Raw genomic sequence first — 16,563 nt, 5'->3', positions numbered from 1 at the left:
TTTATCCACCGGCAAGCTTGAGAAGAGAGCATTATAAGAGCTTTGGGAAAAGTCTGGGGCCACAGATTTTAGACAGATGAAATTTAGAGAAACAGGGCTCTCTGTATATTATAAGCAGGGGAAGAGAAGAAATAAAGGAGGGCAATAAATAAAGACAGAATTCTCCATAGAGAATTCTGTAGCTAATTTCAGATCTCCTTGCACTGCATAGAGCGACCCTAGCAAAGTGGTATGCCTGATCTCCCAAGCTTTATGTGTAAGGAACTTTAAGCAATCAAAGTTCAATATGGAAATATCCTTTTGCTTCACCATGTCATTCTGCCTGTTCCACTGTCCCAATTCCTTTTGTCAACCTATGATCCACAACTCCTCCTCTCCCCTGCACACTCTTTTCCACCATGTGATGAGCTAAATTCTATACCCACTGCCTTTGTTTTCTGATTTTCATTTTCTATGTTGTGCTGGCAGGAACACAAACAAACTCAACCTAAAGATTAGCTTATTGTTATGTTACATGCCCAGGCAGGATAATCCTTGGTCCTTCACTGTAGCTTTGCACTGAGACAAGCAAAGCTTTAGATAGTTTTGTGGCAGATTCTGAGTCTCAATCGGTCAGATGTGGCTGCAGCGTGGTGTAGCTAGAGGCCAGGTAGCTCCAAATTAGGCTAGCAAGACTTCAGGCATTTTGGTCACAGTGGGCTGGAGTTACCCATGGGGAAAATTTAACAAGATGCCCAGTCCCTATGAAAGAGAACACAAGTCACCTTGGCAGAGAAGTGGGGGAAATTTTACATATGGGAGACAATATTCCACAACACAAGCTCTGCAGGAAAAACCATTGAGATGAAGATACAGTGTGTATGAAAGAACTAGAGAAGCAGGCAGATATACAGAAACTGTGCAATGAACTAGAGGTATGTTAAGAAAATGGCAAGGCACACCAGGATTGTAATCACGGCAGGGAAGAAGCTAACTGTCGCGGTTTTGGCTGTATTGGCCAAGCAGAACGACAGATGGCCCTCCCCTCCCTCTCTCCTCAGAGAGAAGAGGAAGAGATAAGGAGATTTACGAGTTTAGAAAAAGAACTAAACTACTTTAATGAAAATAATAATAAATAAGGAAATAGTAAATAATAATAGAATAATAAAAATTTAAAGAAAGGTATACACTATATACAAAACTGTACCCAGCTCCCAGGATGACGATTGCATCACCAGCAGACACAGGGAAAGTCCCAGACTGGAGTCAGCGACAGACAGGAGCTGAATTCTGGAACTAGAGTCAGGAATGCTCCAATCGGTATCAAAGGCAGACGAACAGACACAGTCCTCCTCAGACGTCGGCCATTGAAGAAGGAGAGCAAGCCCTTTGCCCGTTTGATCCCTCAGCTTTTATACTGAGCGTGATGCATATGGGATGGAATACCCTGTTGGTCAGTTTTGGGTCACCTGTCCTGTCCGCTCCTCCCTATAGGTGTGACCCCTCTGCGCTTCTCTGCTTCCGACCCTCTAACAGGGCAGATAGCGAGGTTAGCTGACCTTGTCTGTTATAGCAATGAGTGTAAGCAAGAGCCTCTGTGCATACCATTCCTTGGTATAATCAGGTCTTATCACTCCGAAAGTGAACAGTTTCTGAACAATATGCTGTTAATTTCAGGCTTTAGTCAGTTAGAAGAGGCCCAGCTAAAAAGTAAAATTACAAATCAGAAAATTTGTTCTGTTTCACCTCAAACCAGGACACTAACACAAGGAAGAACCACCGCAGTGTTTGGGGGGCATCTGAGCTGCTCTGGTGAGGCACTGAGGAAATGAAAGCAACCTTTTGCGAAGTGTACAAGTAGCACCAGAAAACCCGAAAGATTCAAGACACTCTGTGAACACTACAAGTAAATTGTTGCTTTACAACAAATGCTGAACAGCTAAGTGAAAACTGTTACAAGTTCAAAACTTCTGGCACTGAACTTCTGAAGAGATAATGTGATGACTGGGCTTTCAGCATGCTTATGAAAAGAGTGCCCAGGTGCCATGGACAAATACATATGCACAGCCCTGAAACAAATCAAACAGTTTAGTTTATGCACAGGACAAGACGGAGTCCAACCTTCCTGTTAGGAGATGTTACTGCCACGTGTTCAGGATCGCGTGGGGAGGAATGCCCCACACAGCAAAAGACTGCCGACTGCCAGGCGGACTTCCTAAGGGGCAAAAGGAAATGTAGCAAAAGTGCATATATGGTATGGGTGAGTGCTGAGCAGTACTCATGAACCACCACCAGATTTATAATCACTGCCATTGGTTTGTCTGTGGTAAGTATACAATGAACAAACCTAGAAATAGTGAAACTTCTGGCAACCAGTGCATAGGGATGTTCCTGTCATAAGACCTTCTTGCTTGTTAACCCAATTGTGACCTTATGTGTACATATTTTAGATAAGATAAAGGTAAATGGAGTATAAAGGAGGAGGTGTAGATGAAAAGGGATAAATAGGAAAAAGTAGTGGTAAAAAATGAGAGAATGGCTTTATTACCTTTAGCAGAGACTAATAAAGTATTAGCCAGAGTCATAGGAAGTTCAGAGATAAATACTTTAAGCAGAACGTTAAAAGATTTAGGTAAGAGAGACTTTCAGGCCAAAACAAAGAAGGATGTTTGTCTAGAAATAAGAGGTGAAAGCATTCCTTTGTACCCGTATTCTGGTGACACTTGCCTATTAGGAGCTGTACTTCCTTCAGGAAATAGGGAAAAGAAATGGTGTATAACTGCCAAGCAGTTTGGTAATTCCTGTGACAGTGAGAACAATCTCAGTTTGAGTGTTTTAAGTCTGAAATTACTCATCTTGGAAAGGTGGGGCCACAACACTGAACTGGAGGAGGGCAGCATTATCAGATACGCAGGCCAACGTGCAAAACTGCCCAAACTTTCAAGTGACAACCAGCTTCATTGGACTGTCTACAAGGTTGTGCCAGTAGGACACTAACCATACAACACTAACAAAACCTATGCTGATACCAGACTTTTTGAATGGAATGGAAACCAAGTGGATGGAACTGAAGGAGCCATTTGGACACAACTTGCAGGGATGCTATCATGAGGTACGGACAATTACAGACTACATTTAATCTTTGGCACTCAAAAGTACTTTCTGGTTCCTGGCACATACCTTGTCATTGTACAGACTCTGACCATCCTTTCTGTGGCGTACTTTTCACTGGGAAGAAATTTGGTGTGTGATTTTCCCAGCCTGCCTGATCAAAGATCCAGAATTTACTCGTACACTGAGGAATATTTTCGATTCACGGCTGAGATAGCCCCAAACAGCACCTCTACACCTAGAATTTATGTACTATAAATGTACCTGAAAACAGCAAAGTGTGAGATTCTGGGAAATGAAAATTTGTGAAACGCATAGCTATGGCCTAAAAGTAAAATCTATTGTACTACGATATACATAAAATATGGCAGCATACATCAGAGGCCTGAATATTAATGGTAGAAGGAAGTAGTGCTCTCTTCTTCCTCGCTGCATGAGGAAACACAGCGAGTTCAGTAAGAACAGCTTGGGGAAAGCCAAAACAAAAATATACCATAACAGTGGAATTATTATGCACTGCAATGGATAGTTATGTACATGCAAGATTTAGACAAGAGAAACAAACAGAAAACAGAACAATAGGGGGTGAAAACTCCCTTGATTTTACTGCCAGTAAACTATCATGGGAAGCAGTAGTGTTAATTCACATTAGAAAGGCTTGTGTCTTCCAGAGTTTGCTTTTTGTAACCCAGTTTCCTTGAACCTGTGAAATGTGCAAAATGTTTGCTGTTTTTTTTACTAGTCTCCATGGCAGAAATCTTAGGGTGTGGTACATAACATTCTTTACTCCATTTTCCTCAAAAGAATACACCTCACAGATCTGCAATTGGGTGTGATTGTACAGTGGCAGCAAAAGATTATTCACAAAAACTAGAGAGACTGAAATAAAAGTCTGATAAGAAAAAAAAAAGCTAAGCAGCAAAGTAGTTTTAGCTGGATGTCTTTATTCAGCCTCTTCAAAGCAAAGACATTTAACTATTACTGACGAAATAAAGTATATGCTAATACTAACCTAATTTGGGCATTGATTTTGTGACTATAACAAGTAACAAAACGAGATATAATTGGGGGACCCAATGGAAAAAAGAAATGGATCCAGTCTGTGTTCACATGTCTTCATTAGACCTCTTCTCCAGATGAAAAGGATGATCTGCTTTGCTGTAGTTACAGACTTTGGTAAGAGTGTTGTGCATGTCTAAGAAAGGTATCTGCCATTCTGTCCTAGGCCTTTCTTTTTCTCCAGTCTTTCTTCTTCAGGTGGTACAAGATTGTAATAAATTGAATGAAAACTGTTGGTTGCATTTTCAAATTTCTGTACCCATAATTCTGCTTGATGACGTTTGTATGTCACACCGGTATGTGAGCATCTGGTAAGTGTCCTAGCAGACATTTCAGTACTGGGGTAAACTTCACGTAAATGATGACATCTCCTTGTGGGAGTGCCGTATCACTTAGATACTGGATACTTCAGTGTGATGGCCTGATTATGATGAAGACGAATCACAGAATCAGTCATTAGATAGAAGAGATTGACAAATGCAGTTTGACTTGACAGTGTACATGGCTGCATACTTGCTGAGTACATGACCTTGAGCCCCACAGGTAAGGAATGAAACCCACTACCATTCCAGGAACATCTTTATGGAGGGAATGAGTATCACACCACCAAAAATAACTCCTACTCATCTCTGAAAGTAAACCCATGATAAGTAAAATTACAAGCTATATCAACCCACTGTATTATTCCTTTTATTATTGAGCAATAGCTTCCATTTCTTGCTAAAATTATGAGGTTCACCTGTAGGTAAAGACTCTTAAAATCTGCTGTAGCTCATGGCAAGCAGCAGTGCAAGCAGCAGTGCATTTTTTCAAAGAGATGCTGGGCAAGGATTGAGAAAAAATGAAAATAATCTGACTTGAAGCAATGGGTGTGCTAATTGCATTGTTCACCCCCCCGTGTTGACACACAAACTAGATGGAGGCAATCTGAAGGCAGCAGGGAGGAGGAGATACAGTAGCAAGATGGCTGGTCCCACGCCAGTGTGATGGAGCTTGAGACTGGATGAGCTCCTGCAGGGGCCCATTGGAGAGAGACTAAGGGGTGTAGAGGAGTGGAGATGGAGACAAAACAAAGATGTCCTAACAGCATTGATGAACAACACACCACCAGCACTCCAGTGCCCAGCAAACAGCACAAGGAGCCTGGACTCACCTACAGCCTCATGCAAGACCTGATCAAATCTAACTTGCCAGCAGCTCTGCTTGTCTGCAGCTGGTGTAGAGCTAATTGAACGTACCCTGTAGGTGCTGCTAATAAAGTCAGAGTCCAGGTGCCTGCTGACAGTGTCTCCCTGTAGTGGGGCTGCCAAGTGTCGTAGCTATTCCACGCTCTCTGTGGGGAGTCTCTCATTCAGCTGTAAAATCCAGCTGGTGAGCAGACCAAAAGCATTCCCCTTAGTCAGCTGCTATAACCGTGAGTGGCAGAGGCCCTCTGTCGGCATGCAACACCCTCTGCGATCTTAACGGTGCTAATCGGTAAATGAAACAAACGCCCAGCTACCTTTGCTGGTCTGATTGAGCTATGAGAATGAAAAGCTATAGGCAACAAAACCAAACAGATTAATAAAGCCAATGAATCTGCGGGAACAAGGGACTATTTCTGAAGATCAGCCTACCACAGGTCTTAGCTTTAAGTCGGTGTTGTTAGTTGAAATGTTTGAGACCGGTTTTGTGAGAGCATATTTCAGAATCAAAAGCTTGATGAAAAACGGGCAAGTCCAATAACAGGTTTGAGACCATTTCCCCTGTTCATGTAGTGTGAGGTTATGATAGGTTTTAGAGTCTCCGGTAAGTTCACTAACATGTAACAAACAGTGAACGATGAAGCAGGTTTCAGAAAGAAATCCTAAAAATGTCTGTTAATTTCAATATGTAGACTGTTTAGGAATTATACATTGAAAAATTAATTTGATACAATACCTTTTTTTGAGAATTATAAGAATTCATGATAAAAGCGCAGGCTTTTTGGCAGCAAAGTTTGGTAGCAATTAGGAGTGTGATTTAGGTGTAGGGGAAACATTTTTAAAAGCAGCTCTTTCCCCAGACTGTATAGGGGGTCTAATGTAGTCCACCAAGTAACGTAGTGTGAACATACCCTTAGAATACCCTACAGTGGCCATCAATTTTGATGCTGAGACTCCAGCCCTTAAAGAGCTCATTGCAACAGCTGATTGGGAAAGGAAGAGAAAAATCTGTTATTCCTGTGGAATGAAGGTCTTGATTACCCCCTCATGCAAAGAAAGGTTGACAAGGAAAACAAGCTGAGCCTTTCACTTTTTACTGTATCACCCCACATCTGAGATGTAACTCAGAAGCTGTGATTTCCTTGACTTCCGTTAAGGAATGGCAGCATCCAAAGCAAGACATGTCCATTGGGCTTTTGGCATTTTAAAATTTTCTAAGGATACTGAGGACTGAGTGCAGAAAAGACGTCCCTTTAGTGCCTTCGCTAGGCTGATAGGATGAGATACTCCAGAACCCTCCAAAGAGATGTCAAGGAGAGACAGTGGGTTGCACTTTATTAGTTATCTTCTCAGGGTTCCTCTCTCAGGGGTTCTCAGGCATCTGATAAGGCACCATCTCTTGCTTTCTACCTTTCCTACCTCCTGTGTGGCTTCTTTGATATCTAAGAAGGATCTAAAAAGCTGCTCACGGTGCAGATTCAGTTTAACTCTAAAAGTCACAGGAATCAGCCACAAGGAAATAAATTGGTAAAACATCAGATTTTATCAGCCTTTTCTGAAGCTTAATTCCAGAAAGTAACAATGTTGTTTTAAAAGAAGGTCAGACTCACTATATGGACTAAGTTAGAATCTCATGAGGGATTAAAATAAAAAACACAGTCCAAAAGGTCAGGTTAGAGAAAAATAGAATCAAATCTCCTAAAATAAAAGGACTGCCTGCAACTCAGTCAGGACTGCCAACAGAAAGTGCAGGTAATTCTGAATAAAAATGTAAGCTTTATTCAAAAGCTCCACTTTTTGTTCAGGTACAAAAAACATAAAAGAAAATTAATGATCAAGAAATGTAAAGGGATGAACCTCATGTAAACTGTTCTTGATTCAAAGAGGTTAGCTAAATGAAAAAGAGAGCGCAACAACATAAAAACCTTTTTCTAAAACTACAGCTGTGGGTTCTGAAACCTTGAGTTCAGCTCCTAGGAGGATCCTCTGCAATTTCAACATCTCTGCACATCTTACAGAATTAGAAAAGTAACATCTGATGACCCATTTTTAGAAAAAAGAGAACCACTCCTTGATTTTTTTTTTTAAATAAAAACAGATTTGTTTGCTAGAATTTTTCAAACTGATACATCCTTCTTCATGCAGGAAGAGGTGGTTTTGAGCTTCTTCTCGTGACTGACAAATTGGTTTAGCGTTACTCTAGCATTAATCCAAGCCATCACTTGCACCATAAGATATATGGTAAGTCATCTCTGCTTCTTTTTTTTTGTTCTTTTTTTTTACTAGTTGCTTAGGTAGTCTAATGCCTGAGGTGAAAAATACTTGTGTAATCTTGCCAGTGTACTCATCTTTAAAAACCACCCTGGGGAAATGCATAGGATATGTTAAATGGAATACACTACTTTTAAATGACAGAACCACTAGAAGACTTGAGCAGAGGATCAAGGTAAGCAAAGCAATAAATCTCTAGAGATTGATCTGAGTGAGAAATATAATGGAATATGCCTCTGATTTTTTCTCTGAAGATGATATATAATGATGGAAATCTGGATTTAAAAACTGCTACTGCAAAGACATAACTGCTCATTTGAGTGAAGAGTACTTATTCTTCTCACAGGATGACTACAGAAAATCTGATATTGTATTTTAAACACTCTGTCTCATCAAACCTGTTTACATGCAGCATAGCATAGCATTTTATCTGTTTACTACACCTTTTTAATTGTTACCATTTTATAGAACTGTGCAAATGAACTGAAACTCACTTTAATAAAATCTCTGCCCCTTTAGAAACAGAGCTCTGATCTCAAACTCAGCATGAAACAGTGACATGAGATTGCTCAGCTTTTCTCTTGAAAACTGCATGACTGCTAGTCTCAACCAGAGCAACAGAATTTGTACAGCAGATTGCAGATTTCTAGAAATACTGTATGTATCTAAATTGTATTCAAAATAATATAGACCTCATTTTGAAATATCCTTTCTTCAGAGATCTTCCAGGATTATCTTTGGGTTTTTTTTCCTAATGATGAGGAAACACAAGCCCAATCAGATATCTCTTATGAGGCAAACAACCCAGGTCGATTAACCCAGTGAAGCATTCTAGCCAGTGGCCAACACTGTTTCCTAAAACAGTGAGATTACACGATAAAGCACAAACACCCTTACAGTTCCTTTTTCTGGTTTCCAAATTAGTACCTGTACTTTCCATTGTCAGCATGTGCTGGATACTATACACAAGTCAGGGTAGTAAGTACTTTTGCAGAGAGAGGCTTCTGAAGCAAAGGCTAAGCTAGAGGAATGGGGCTCAGTTACCGGAAGGAACCACTCAGAGGGGAGACCACAATTTAAGCATGCAAAAAGGGCTGAAAGGAAGAATATGCAGGGAAGATGCGTCTGTCATTACAAGAAGGCAGAGGAAAAGCAGGGAAGGCACTGAGAGAGCAGTGAGCAGGAAGAAGGAACCGTTGTGAAAAGAATTACCGCCACAATACTGAGGCAGCATTTTGAGGTAAAACAGAACCAACTTTCTGTTCAGTAATTCCACTTTTCAGTTAAGCTTCTTCTAATTAACTGAACTCTCTGAAATTAATGGCATATTTTTCTAACAGTATCCGCTTCCAGAGTGATAAGTCATGATTGTTTATAATTTATACCAAGGAATGGTATGCAGAGAGGCTCTTGCTCATGTTTATTGCTGTAACTACGAAGGTCAGCTAACTTTGTTATATGCCCCTTTGGAGGGTCAGAAATGAAAAAGTGTAGAGGGGTCACACCTGCAGGGAGGAGAGGACAGGACAGGTGACCCAAATGGTGTTTTCCATGCCCTCTGCCTCATGCTCAGTATAAAGACTGAGGGATCAAAGGGTCAGCGTCTTTCTTCAGTGGCCAACGTCCGAGGCGGACTCCGTTTGCCTTTGATCCCAATCTGTGCATTCCTGAATCCAGTTCCTGAGTTCAGCTTCTGTCTGTCCCTGAGTCCAGTCTGGGACTTTCCCAGTGCCTGCTGCTGACATGATCATCATCCTGGGAGCTTGATACTGGTTTTGTATCTATGTATATATTTCATTATTTTAATTTTTTGAAATTATTATCTTTTGTTTTCATTATTTTATTCTTAATATTTCATTAAAGAGGTTTAGTTTCTTTTAGACTCAAAAGTCTTTTTCTCTCTCATCCTTCTCTCCCTGAAGGGAGATGCTCTCCCGTCTCTGAAGGGGAAAGAAGTATAAGAGAGCATCTGTCTGCCCAGCCCAAACCATGACAGAAACAATATTTGCATGAATCCTATCAATCACATACTCATAAAATCCCACTCTGGGTTTATGACCCAGGTGTTTTTTTCATACCAATGTTTATGCATAAGTATCATGCAGGTGCAAAATGATCAAGAAAGGATGTGATGGGTCTGGCACTGTGTTGCAGCCAGTTCCTCATCCCGTAATCCCAGTATACAGCATGGCTGACTGACACATCAGAAATAGGGATGTTTAGCTATATGCACTACAAGGGACTTGTGCTGTCAGGCATGCAACATAGATCTAGCAGATCTAGCTGAAGGGAATATTAAATATTTGCGTAGTGCCCAGGTCATTTTCATGTTTTGAAAAAACAAAAAGAAGTTAATGTTTTGAACCAAATAGTGTTTTATAAAGGTCCTATTTTTTTCTAAAATAGTTGCTGAAAATACCTAAGAAATATAAACCGTTAGATACTTTAAAATCAACTTATTTACCGCTAATAACACCTGAGCCACAGCCACTTCCCTTACCAAAAAAACCCCATAATCTCAGCTCAGTATTGTAATAACTATGTAGTTAGTGCAGCTGCGGAAAAAAAACTTTCACAGAGATAGACAGATCTTCCTGAAAGTCAACCTTTGAGGAGTTTGACCGCACTTATTTTCCACCCAATAAATTGTATCTAGGCAAAGATGAGACCCAAACTGTTAAAACTTGCCAATTTTCTGTTATAGCTTGTTTTCCAGAAGAAAACTTAATGCCATACTCAACATGCCGAAGTAATCATCTCATTTTGATATTGTTAGGAGCAGGACTGACAGCTAGACTCAGGAAGAACCTGGTGAAGGGGTGGGAAAAATGTTGCAAAAGCAGCATCTCTTTTTGTTTACAAGGTGTATATTTTGCTCCAATAAGGCTTCCTCCTTTTTGGGCAGATTCAAATCTGCACTACGCAGCACAAGAATCTCCAACAGGAGCTGGCAGCTCAGGAGAGATCCCCTTTATTAAGGTCACTGGAAAGTGGTCAAAGAAATAGCAAACAGTCCCTTCCCCAAAAAATCAGCATAGGTTTAGCTAAATTAACCACTTTGACACAAATTAAAATAAATACGTTAGCATTTTGAGTGATCTGTGCTTACAGCAGAAAATAGTCCTTTCACCTGAACAGTTTTGTCTAGAGAGACAAAAAACAGACAGTTCAGGGATTTCACATGCTACAGCTCAGAATGGACCACAATGAGCTTCTACAAAAAAGCAGAGCTGCCCCATTGTCACTCCAGCCATGGGCTGAGTTTCTTCAGTTACATTTAGTCTTGCAGAACTCAAGTGCAGAGAGAACAAAGTGGTGGTTTTGAGAACGCAGTCTCTGCAAAAGACCTCTGCAATCACACAGGGTAGACCTTGCCATTGAAAAAGCGCACGGCAGGGCAGTAAGAGGAAAGGAGCAAACATTGCTGCACTGTGAGAGCAGCCAGGGATCACAGAGGGAGTTGGGACACTCCGTTGCCTTTGTCAAGAGAACAGGCATCAAGTTGCCAGGAAAATGCAGATTTCAAAACCATCAACCTGCTATGAACGGCCACCAATCTCCCATGAAGTGCCTGACAAAGGCAGGCACGATCACGCAGGAAGAAAGAGCGGCCCTTGCACCAGACAGCAAATAGCTCTATTCGAGTGGCTACCAAACACATCGATTTCACTTCCCCACTAAGTGACCAGGAAGCACTCGGGCCCTCTGACACCCATCTGCACAAATTCCTCTTCCTGGCTACTCACAGGACACGGAGGAATTCTTCCATTTTCCCGGGGGGTCTGTGAGAAGACAGAGCTCCTCGACTTCTCAGAGACCAAATTACAGAAAACTATGCTTCTGCATCTGGATCACAGTCCTGCCAGGGACTTGGGAAAGGGGGAGGGTCTGGCAAAATTAAAGGGCTGACATCAAAGTAGCAAGCCCTTATCTGCCCCCACCATAACAAAACTCGCGTGAGGGCTTTCACAGCTCTGCTGCACACTTACCTCCCAGGCTGTGACTCCTTCTTGCAAGGGAAGCCCTGTCCCTCCAACAGTCCCCAAACCAAAACTGGAGGGACAGGGAGTTTGGGTAACCCTTGCACTTCCTTAGGTTCTATGTCACCTCACTGGAAGCACTGACTAACAAAGGATGAAGGACAACATCAAACAACCGCTACACATGGAGAACCGTTAGTGCACACTCATAGCGATGCCCATATTGGCCTCCTGCCTTTGTGCCCTCTCCAAGACACTGAGCCAATCTCAACTTTCGAGTTCCTAAATCACGGCTGCTAAACAGCTACTGAAACAGGGAATCAAAACTTCTTGCATCCCTGAGCACTGGGGAGGTTTTTCAATTGACAGGAAGATGCCACAACAGATAAAGGTGTCAACAGACACAGATACATGCCACGCTGATAGCAACTGCCACCCCTTATGCCATTTGCCAAGGTCTTTGCCTGTCTGTTCTTTCTACAGGACCGCGCAGCATTTTCATTCCGGAGCCACCCAAGACCAGCACGCTTCCATGGCCTACGCCTGACCCAGACTCTGTGAAGGACACAACATTTGCCATTTTAACCCAGACCAACGCTGCCAACTTGCTGCTCTGCAACACCCAGGACAGCAGGTCCACCAGGTGCGTATGTTTACTACTATGCAAAGGTCATTTCTACACCTGATTCCCACAGGCATTAAGGCTCCCAAGAAGTCATGAACAACCTGAACAAGCAGCACTCAGTGTGTTTTACCCAGGTCACAGCGCCTTTGCAGGCACTGCTTTACACCTTGCCGATGCCCGGTCCTCCCTGGGCGAGGGCTACAGTACAGGCTGGCACCATGAGGAGGTGGCCAGGTCCTAAGGAGAAGCACGGCTACGCTCTGCATGCCAGCTGCTGGGCTTCCCTGTTGCTGCCTTGCTGGCTTGCTCTACCCCTTTGGAAAGCCACTGCTGACCACAACAACCCCAAACTCTCCACTGCTTGGATTAAATTCATCATTCCTCTGCTCCCGGTTGGGTCAGGCAGCTGGCAGGCTCTACTGAGGAGGAAAAACGCACCACAGAGCGTACACATAGCAAATGACACGCCGTGCACTTCCAACATGCAGCAACGTGACTTCACAGGTATATAGATGGGTTTCCTGGGAGCTCCGCAAGTTCGTTTGGCTTCCGTACCTTGACGTAGCAATGCTGATGTGCTCAACAGCAAAATGCATTCCAGAAGAGGACATCAGCATGTTTCATTTCCCTCACTGCCAAGCTTGGAGTTTCCTCTAGTTTAACATCTTTTTCTTCATTTCCAGAACAACACACCATGGAAAACCAAACCATGGACTTAGCCGACTGGTCACTGACGACAGAATTTGACTACAGTGATTCAACGCCATGCCCAGGAACTGAGGAAAAGCACTTTGCAGCAAAACTTTTGCCACCGCTTTATTCTTTGGTGGTGATATTTGGCTTCATAGGCAACATGCTCGTTGTCCTTATCCTAGTAAAGTACAAGAGACTGAGGAGTATGACTGACATCTACCTGCTCAATTTGGCAATTTCTGATTTGCTGTTTATATTTTCTCTCCCTTTTTGGGCTTATTATGCTGTTCACGACTGGATTTTTGGGGATGTGCTTTGTAGAATTCTCTCAGGTGTCTACCTCCTTGGCTTCTACAGCGGCATCTTCTTCATAATCCTGTTGACCCTAGACAGGTATCTGGCCATAGTGCATGCGGTGTTTGCTTTAAAAGCTAGGACAGTTACCTATGGCATCCTCACCAGCGCTGTCACTTGGGCTGTTGCCATTTTTGCTTCTGTTCCTGGGACAGTATTTCACAAAACTCAAAAGGAAAATTCACGTTATACTTGCAGTGCTCATTATCCATCAGAGCAGAGAAATGTATGGAAGCAATTCCTGACCTTAAAAATGAACATCCTGGGACTTATTATTCCAATGGTAATTATGATCTGCAGCTACACACAAATTATAAAGACATTACTGCAATGTAGGAATGAGAAGAAACATAAAGCAGTCAGGCTTATTTTTATCATCATGATTGTCTACTTTTTGTTCTGGGCACCATATAACATTTGCATTCTCTTGCGTGATTTTCAGGGCATGTTTTCCATCACTACTTGTGAAGGCAGTGGTCAACTGCACAAAGCAACCCAAGTGACAGAAACAATCTCAATGATCCACTGTTGTATCAACCCTGTAATTTATGCCTTTGCTGGAGAAAAATTTAGGAAGTATCTTCATAGCTTTTTCCGAAAGCAGATTGCATTCCACTTCTCTAAATACTGTCCCGTTTTCTATGTCGACACAGCTGAACGGGCTAGCTCCACCTACACACAATCTACTGGAGAACAAGAAGTTTCTGCTGCATTGTAAATTGTGTCTAGTGAAAAAGTGGAATTGACTTTTGTGAAATCAAGTCTGTCATGAAAGCCTGTGGAATCCGTCCTGGATACTGGCTCTAAGGCAGCTGCAGAAGATCACAGAACACATATAAAGCAAAGTTTGTATTTGCTGATACATTTGGGTATTTGTACATAAACGAAAAGGATGTATCAAATTAGCTACCTAGACATGGTAACACGGGATTCTGTAGGGAAAAAAAGTGTTCTCTTTTTTTTGTGAATGTAAATGCATAGTTTTGTACTACAGGGCTCAAAAGCACACAAAGGCTGAGGGCCTAAGCTAGCAGGCTCATAAACTGATTTTTTGAAGTGAACTAGAGGTTAGAAATTTACGCTGGTTCTTTGGAAACATTTCTTGACTGTACCTTACACAAGATATCTCACTCATTTAAACTCTGTCTCAGTCACATCTTTTACTAGTCTGGTTGTGTATCTCTGTAAATAATGCTAAACTACTGAGGTCCGTGATACAGAATCTTTACAAGTGGCATAGGAAAATTTTATTCATTTAGAAGAGACTCTGACATTTCAACGTGTATTTCCCTTTCCGTATGGTTAAGTACCAACCTCTTGTATCTTTCTCATAATAGTTTTAACTACTAGGTGCTGATATCTAAGTGACTTGCAAGTTTGATACTTCAGAAGGCTCTCTTTTAATCAACTGCTGTTTTATATGCCACTCATACTAAAAAGCTAATATAACAAATTATCATTGATCAGAAAATCAATGCGTTTAGAATATTTTAAAAATAAAGTATTGCACACGGAGCTTTAACCAGGTTAGATCAAATGTGGACAATGAGTCAACAGGGTTTTAGCTTTTTAGTGCGGTGATTTTGCTTGCCATTTTTCTAGCCTACATAAGAGAAAAACTTTAAATATGAAATGAATGCAGCTGTAATGGCTGCAAAACCACAACAGCATTAGAGGTGTGAAAATGATCTCTGAACATGATTGACTCCGATGTTTTTAGAGATAAACATATGCTATAAACACTTAAGTTATCAAAATATATGAATACGGAAACATATTCACTGCTCTACAGAGTCAAGGACACAGAGTATCTCTTTTTTGTTTTAGAAGCAGGTATCATTTGTGGGCTATAACAATGGGTTTTTTTCTGAAACTTAGGAGTTTTACAGAGAGAGAAGCTTCCATAATTAGTCAAGTGGTCAAATGACTGGGCTTCCCCTTAAAGCTCAGATCCCACAAAACACTTGAACACAAAGAAGAGATTAAATAAATATGGGGATACTCATGTGCTTAAGATCATACCATAATCAACCTATTAATTGATTTAGGCCAAGTTGTCCTTTCTAACACTTCTTATACTTTCCCTAGGACATACAGTTTTAGATAACTCTGGAGACAGGAAATTAAAAGTGAATACTTTGATTGCTATTCTTATCCAGCAGGGCGATTTCTGTTTCCCAACTCCTCTAGATAACCTTTTAAATAATACTTTCAAAGAAGCAAATGTTTCAAATAGCCCCAAAGAGATTTTACATTGCCAAGGGCTTGTGAAAGCAGGAAGTGAAATAGGGAAATCTTTGCCTATCAAACCACTTGTTTTAAGTTATTCAGTTTTGTCATATTAAGCACCTCTTTTGGACTACATCCACATGGGAAGTATAACAAAAGTATACTGCACCTTCAAATTTACAAGATTTTCAGCTGCATACTCTTTTTTAAGACTCTGTGCATCGGTTACTTTCTGGACTTTGTATATGCTTTTAAAACACGTAACTATATCAGTATAAGCAGAAATTGTGTAATTTCAGCATAAAACAACAAATATATGCATTTATTTTTTAAAGAGATAGAAAGCTACAGGCAGTAACTTCTGGATAGGCTGGCTTTTTGTTTTTCCTTCTAGAATACATTTATGAAAATATTTTTATATTTTAGTCTGCTCTTGACAAGAACTTTCTTTTGGCCCCTAAGACGCCTCACCTTAAGTTACTTTCTCTGGAGAGCATCAAGGTGTGTATCTCGACGAGCCCTGCAGGAGCAAAGTACAACAACCAAGTGTGCACAACCACACCGACAAGCTTTCTGAGAGACTTGTCAAAAAGCAGCCCCAATCCTCTGTGGTGTTCTCTTCTACAGCATGGATCTTTCCAAGTGACAAGCAGCTTCTGAAGGGAAGAGGTGGAACTTAGAGATTGGTGGCCCAGTGGATGAGCAGCTTACCAGGAGTTTCTATCACTTCACCGAGAAGGAAACACGCTTCAGCAAATGCCAACATCTCAGATGTCAGCTACTGTAGTGAACTGTGATCCACATTCAAGGAGATAACAGAAAACATAGTATGTGGTAGCACTGCTGGTGCATTCAACTACGGACTCTGCCAATAGATTGTAATAATATTTTGTATTATACAAACCATTAAAGTTGGTTAACTTTTGTGTGTTAGACTTCTTGATTTCTTCCCCTTCCACACCCTTTTTTTTCTTAGAATAGCCCATAAGAATGAAAAAAGAAGGGAAATTCCTCTTCATAACAGGTTGCTATCATGCTGAAAGAGCAGGCAGGACAAATTCAGGGTCTTACAAGTGGA

The 16,563-nt window shown here is 41.3% G+C and overlaps 1 protein-coding gene across 4 annotated transcripts; it reads left to right on the top strand.

The window, feature by feature from the left end:
* The first annotated feature begins 2,212 nt into the window (after nucleotides 1-2,212).
* LOC134511429 (C-C chemokine receptor type 5-like) lies at nucleotides 2,213-16,418 on the top strand. 4 transcript variants are annotated; one of them, XM_063325333.1, is made up of 5 exons: nucleotides 2,213-2,305; nucleotides 7,479-7,574; nucleotides 7,673-7,779; nucleotides 12,068-12,227; nucleotides 12,893-16,418. In XM_063325333.1, exon 5 carries the CDS (start codon nucleotides 12,904-12,906, stop codon nucleotides 13,972-13,974), a length of 1,071 nt encoding a protein of 356 aa, XP_063181403.1. In that variant the 5' UTR covers nucleotides 2,213-2,305; nucleotides 7,479-7,574; nucleotides 7,673-7,779; nucleotides 12,068-12,227; nucleotides 12,893-12,903; the 3' UTR covers nucleotides 13,975-16,418. The 4 variants fall into 4 exon arrangements, with proteins under 4 accessions (XP_063181403.1, XP_063181401.1, XP_063181402.1 ...); XM_063325331.1 differs by lacking the exon at nucleotides 7,673-7,779; XM_063325332.1 differs by lacking the exons at nucleotides 2,213-2,305; nucleotides 7,673-7,779 and having other exon boundaries at nucleotides 7,465-7,574.
* The last annotated feature ends 145 nt before the right edge of the window (nucleotides 16,419-16,563 follow it).

This window comes from Chroicocephalus ridibundus, chromosome 2 (genome assembly GCF_963924245.1).
Source record: "Chroicocephalus ridibundus chromosome 2, bChrRid1.1, whole genome shotgun sequence".
NCBI lineage: Eukaryota > Metazoa > Chordata > Aves > Charadriiformes > Laridae > Chroicocephalus > Chroicocephalus ridibundus.
The sequence above is the reverse complement of the archived record's forward strand: the minus strand, read 5'-3'. Positions and strand labels throughout refer to the sequence as shown.